This window comes from Bubalus kerabau, chromosome 7 (genome assembly GCF_029407905.1).
Source record: "Bubalus kerabau isolate K-KA32 ecotype Philippines breed swamp buffalo chromosome 7, PCC_UOA_SB_1v2, whole genome shotgun sequence".
Lineage (NCBI taxonomy): Eukaryota > Metazoa > Chordata > Mammalia > Artiodactyla > Bovidae > Bubalus > Bubalus kerabau.
In genome coordinates this window covers 7,935,555-7,941,554 of record NC_073630.1, presented here as the reverse complement: position 1 = coordinate 7,941,554, position 6,000 = coordinate 7,935,555, and the positions used below count along the sequence as shown (strand labels likewise).

General features: G+C 39.4%; 1 protein-coding gene across 1 annotated transcript in view; it reads right to left on the bottom strand.

Annotated features, from left to right (window-relative positions):
- Nucleotides 1–291: 291 nt before the first annotated feature.
- Nucleotides 292–6,000, bottom strand: part of TNIP3 (TNFAIP3 interacting protein 3) — a 44,767-nt gene continuing 39,058 nt past the window's right edge. Inside the window, exons 8-9 of the mRNA XM_055587550.1 lie at nt 3,530–3,649; nt 292–423 (exon numbers count right to left, since the gene is read on the bottom strand). Coding sequence (XP_055443525.1) covers nt 292–423; nt 3,530–3,649 — 252 coding nt within the window. The remainder of the gene's footprint in view (nt 424–3,529; nt 3,650–6,000) is intronic.

Below are 6,000 nucleotides of genomic sequence, written 5' to 3'. Positions count from 1 at the left end.
ATTTAGTCCCAACTCTCATTCTACCAAGATAAATATTATGAGAAAAAAGATCAAAAGAATTGGATTTTGTACAAGACTTTGGAATCCAATTTCTTGGATAACTCTTTAATATACTTAAGTTCAAAGAAATCACCAGTCACTTTCATCTCTTTACAAAATTGTTTACAAATGATTTCATCCCAGATGCTAATTTCTCAAAAAAAAATGGCCATTAACAGAAGCCAAAATATCTTGATTTTTTAATGAAAAATAAATATAAAATACATATGTGCTGGCAAAGGTTATTTGAACTTATACCTGAGAATTCAGCCTGTTCAACTGGGATTGAGAAGTCTGAATAATTTGCTGTAGCTCCTCTTTTTCTTGCTTAAGTCTTTCTCGGTCTGATCGCTCCTTTTTGAAGTCTTCTTCATATATTTGCACCTAGGAAATATTAACATGCTGTTACTGCTGGCTTCCTTTTCTCTTAAGCCATTTAAATGAGTTCAGAAGAGATGCTGTCTGGGTTTGTCCAATCTGACATGGATGTCCTCTTTTCATGAATATTTCTTTATGGTGGGACTCCATCTTGATACCTGTGACTATAATTTTGTCTTTTAGTTTGTTTAGAATGGTACTTCCTCAACTTTTTTCTCATTGAGCAGTAATTCATAAGTAAATTCATGGATATTTTGCAAAAAATTCCCTTCACCAATATTTCTATTGCATATTACGTGACTGTGAGGAAACCTTGACCCCCCGACTCCATCAATGTTAAGTGTCACTGTTTTGGAACAAATCATTCATCTCTAAAACAAGACTTTGACATATAAATATTGCTTGAAGTTCTTCGGTCAGTTTACTGACAATAGCTAAGCGAAACCACTGAATACTGACATGTCAAAGTTTCTAAACAGAAATTATAAGTTGAGCACAAGTTAAAAATGAAAGGCTCATGTATGTGGGAAAGCAAGGGATGTTTGTTAAAGGACATTCACCAGAGTTGCCCTTTATAAGTACCTGTGGGCACATATCATAAAAAAGAGGAACATTTTAGTGGAATGCCTCTTGAGAGGTACTCCAAATATTGTAGAAAAGTAATCAAAACAGCCCTGCCCCAGAACAGATTTAATTATTGTTTGTTTTAATTGGCATAGTGTTGATTGGTGGCTTGGAGACTAGAATGTGGAGTTATGAAAACAAATGAAGCTTAAGGAGTGAAGCAAAGGAATTCCTCTAAAACTAGATTTAAATTATAACTTACATGAGAACCTGCCAGTTAGATGTTTGTCTATTAATGTTAAACCACATTGCACCATCATCAACAGTGCAACAAATTTGAACTAAAGGGTTATCAATTTTAAGTTAATAATAATAGAGCAAAGAGTAATAGGCAAGAGAGGAAAAAATGAAACATTTTATATAGCCCTATACACAGATTTACATATTTAATTTCAAGCCTTTTTTCATCAGAAGCATTGCAAAAGAACTATACGCAGTCAAGCTGACATTTTGTTTTCTGGTGTTGGCTTTTTTTGGTTGAGAGTGCCAGTCTTAAGGCACAGATACAGTTTAATCAATGTACAATTAATAAACAATTACCAGAGGCAACTAAAGTGGGAGAAGCCCATTGATTAGACCAGAACACACTTATAGTGATGTCATCACTTAGGTGGCCAATTCAAGCTCAGTTTCTTGGTGAATTTAAATCCTCTAGAGTTTCATGCAGCACTTGGTGGTGTAATGATAGTAGGTACCCAGTTAGAAATGTGCACAGTTAAAATATGAATGCAGAAAGCTATCAAAAGGGCCAAACATGAAGGAGATTAATTCTGGTCTACTCTGGGGGGTTATGAAAAAAGAATACTTGCCACTGTCTCTATCAAATACAAACTAAACCATTGCTGTCAACACTGCACGTAAGAGCAACTCTCCTGCGTGAAATTCACATTATGTGAGAGCAATGAAGATGACTCGAGTGTCGAACATAAGCAGCCCTTTTTTCAGAGGAATCCTGGCTTGTGCCAATGATACTTCAGGGGCTGACAATGTGGCAGAGTTTTAACACTCTGACTATACCCTTATTCTCTCCATGGGTTTATTTCTAAGCTGTATATTTGATCCTGAATGTAATGAAGCAGATTATTCAAATGGAGTTGATAGAAGAAAAAGATCCAACTTTACGTCAAATGCTCTGGATATTTTAGATTTATACATAGGTTACACTCTACGAAGTAATAAGAGTAATGTAAATAACAATATCACAGTTGCTCAATTCTTCTATGTATTGCATCAAGATTCCTTGTAATTGGCACTTGCTCAGAGCAAAACAGCCAACAAGTTACTCCCAGGGACATCAGAAAATCATACATATCCACTCTTCGTTCTATGACATCCTGCCCTGCAACCTGCCATTGTTAATATATCACCAACAATGTGTGCTTCAAGGATTGGAATTCCTGTATTTATCAATATCACCTTGAACTGTTCCAGCCTTTTACCTATATTAGTTCATTTTACCTCTCATAGGAAAAGAGATGTGATATGCTCGAGTGGCCCCATGGCTAAGCCAGTTCCAGCTGCTGCTGCTAAGTCACTTCAGTTGTGTCTGACTCTGTGCGACCCCATAGACGGCAGCCCACCAGGCTCCCCCATCCCTGGGATTCTCCAGGCAAGAACACTGGAGTGGGTTGTCATTTCCTTCTTCAATGCATGAAAGTGAAAAGTGAAAGTGAAGTTGCTCAGTCATGTCCGACCCTCAGCGACCCCATGGACTGCAGCCTACCAGGCTCCTCCATCCATGGGATTTTCCAGGCAAGAGTACTGGAGTGGGGTGCCATTGCCTTCTCCCCAGTTCCAGCTAGATGAACTGAATCTAGGCTCCGGTAGTTTAGACAGAGCTATGTCCCATAGCCCTGTGCCCCTGATGCATGCAGGAGCTTATTCGAGCATCCTTGACTCTTGCTGTGTACTTGGCAACAGTGAGTGAAGCAGGGTGGGTGGAAAGGAGGAAGCCATAACTCGTCAGTAAATTCCCAGGCAGTGCCATCCATATGTGGGAGTAGATAAACAGACGTGCCTCCTCTGTGATCAGTGCAGAGTATTCCCTTTAAAACTGCCCTCATTGTTCCAAAGCCTGGAAGGTCTGCAGCTATGGAGGAGCACCCCAGCTGCTACCATTTTCTGAAAAGGTCCAGAGTTTGGGTTAATAGTGTCTTCGAAATAAATTGTGTCTGCGTGAAAATCTCTGGAACCAGCACTAATAGAATTTCACTAAAAGGTTAATTAGCATGCCCTTCTTTTAAGTTGTGTGCTCTTGGGCAAGCCACTCGACCCATCTGAAATTCAATTTTCTCTTTTATAAAGCGTGAGAGTTGGACTAGTTGATCTAAATTTTCCCATAAAACTTTAAAATTAGGTAATTATAATTAAATACATGCAAAAACCTTTGACACAATGTGAAAAGCAGGACTTCTAGAAATGTCTAAAGCAGCACATGAACAACAGGCCCTAAGTTCTCCTCAAGATTGCTCCACTTTCAACTTCTCACCTGCTGTTTGAGAACTTCCATTTCTGTTCGCATCTCCTCACGGCTGCACTCCATTTCAGGCTTCCCCAAACGGTCCTCAGGAGATGAAGAACAATCCACTTTCAAGGCATCCTGCAGAGCCTGTGTTATAAGATAAGCACACTGTTGACCTAAGAGTTGCCACATATGTATTTCTCTGCAATTATTACAATCATTTCAAATGCACTCACAAGGTAGAAGTTCATTTTTAAAGGCCTCACTAAATAACATTATTCTGATTTTCTAGCATATGTGCATTTTTTTCCAGAATCTCTGTCTTTTCTCCATGATGGTGCTTATGTTATTCAATTCTCATTGTTACCTAAGAAGGTTTTTAATATTACAGACCCTCCCTCCCACCTGACTAATCATGGCTCTGCTTCAGTCAAATATATGCTCCATCAATAAAGCTCAAACTTTAGGAAGTGTCAGAATCACCTGGAGAGGCAGCAAATATGCCCATCTCTGGGCATTGTCCCCAAGGATCCTGAATCAGTATATGTGGGGGTTGGAACTGAAAATCTGCATTCTTCAAAAGCTGCAGCTGATGATCTCGGATGACATTCTGAGTAATATATTTCTGCTATATAACCATGTCCCCTACAGGAGAGGTGGGAATCCATGCAGATTTGTTACCATTAGATCTGTGGCACTGTTCTGCTCTGCACTCCTTCAGCATACCATGCCCTGGCCTAGCTACAGTTGTATTTATTCTCCAATAAAACATCCATTAACCCACCACAGGGTAGAGAGTTGTTGTTGTTTAGTTGCTAAGACGTGTCTGACTCTTTGTGACTCCATGCTCTGTAGCCTGCCAAGTTTCTCACCCATGGGATTTCCTTGGCAAGAATACTGGGGTTGGTTGCCATTTGCTTCTCCAGAGGATCTCCCTGACCTGGGGATCAAACCCACGTCTCCTGCATTGGCCAGGTGGATTCTTTACCACTGAGCCACCAGGGAAGCCCACAAGGTGGAGAGAGTGCTCTGCTTTCTTGACATTCAGTACAATTTGGTGTTTTCACCATGGCGTGAGGAAGTGGAAGAAATAAGAGACTCTTAGATTTGCTAACCAGATCATCATCCTTACTCATAAATCCATGGTACTCTTACATATACTACACTTTGTCAGATTATATAAAAGATACTGTCTCTATTCTGAAGACCTTTGCCTTGTGACGAGTTAAATAAAATGGCTGCCAAAAATGGTGAACATACCTCATCTTGTTGTGGTATCAAAGCCCACACACAATACGACTACTTGCTCCTTATCGAATGAGTCCTCTATACAGATAGGACAAGTTCACTTCCAACGCTACAAGACTTTACTTCCTCTGTATCTCGTTAGTTGCTTCAGTGATGTTCATTTGATGATTCTACTAGTAACTCACTTCCCTGCATTACTGTGTAATATGGTTGTAAGGTTAGAAAAGTAAGGTAAGTTTATGGTGTTAAATGTGTATATAATTAGGACTAGAAACTTCCTAATAGGATGTCATCTAGTCTATGGATGCTGTCTGCTGCTGCTGCTGCTAAGTCGCTTCAGTCGTGTCCGACTCTGTGCGACCCCATAGACGGAAGCCCACCAGGCTCCCCTCATCCCTGGGATTCTCCAGGCAAGAACACTGGAGTGGGTTGCCATTTCTTTCTCCAATGCATGAAAGTGAAAAGTGAAAGTGAAGTTGCTCTGTTGTGCCCGACTCTTAGCAATCCCATGGACTGCAGCCTTCCAGGCTCCTCTGTCCATGGGATTTTCCAGGCAAGAGGACTGGAGTGGGGTGATGGATGCTGTCTAGACTGATATAAATACCATTTTTCAGGAGGTTGTAAGAAAAACAAGAACTTTTTTCTTCCTCCAGGAATTCTTAAAACAACAGTTGTTTAATAATTTGTGTTTTGTTAGAATGTATTGCTAATCTACATAGTTCTAGGAATTATCATGATAGCTATACTTCTGATTAAATACCATTTTTCAGGAGGTTGTAAGAAAAACAAGAACTTTTTTCTTCCTCCAGGAATTCTTAAAACAACAGAAGTTGTTTAATAATTTGTGTTTTGTTAGAATGTATTGCTAATCTACATAGTTCTAGGAATTATCATGATAGCTACATAAAAAAAAAACATGTTAGTAGCATCAGAATCTAGGTGGGGTGAATGAAGTGAGTCAAGGTAATCAAATATGCTGGCTCCTTATCCTACAGCTATAAATAGACTTTTTGTGGGTCTTGTAATATTTGAATTTCCTGATCTACCTATTCAGACTTCTAGAAATTTTGCAAATGAATCATAAATGAAAGGTGAGTTTAGCAGATATTTATTTCATCTTGGGGTTTTCCAACTTCCCTGAACAAATAACTGTAACTTATTCTAGAACAGCAGTTTACCATCAGTACAGATAAGATATACTAAACACATTGATGGTGAGATGGCAGACACGTCACTTCTGCCCATGGGTG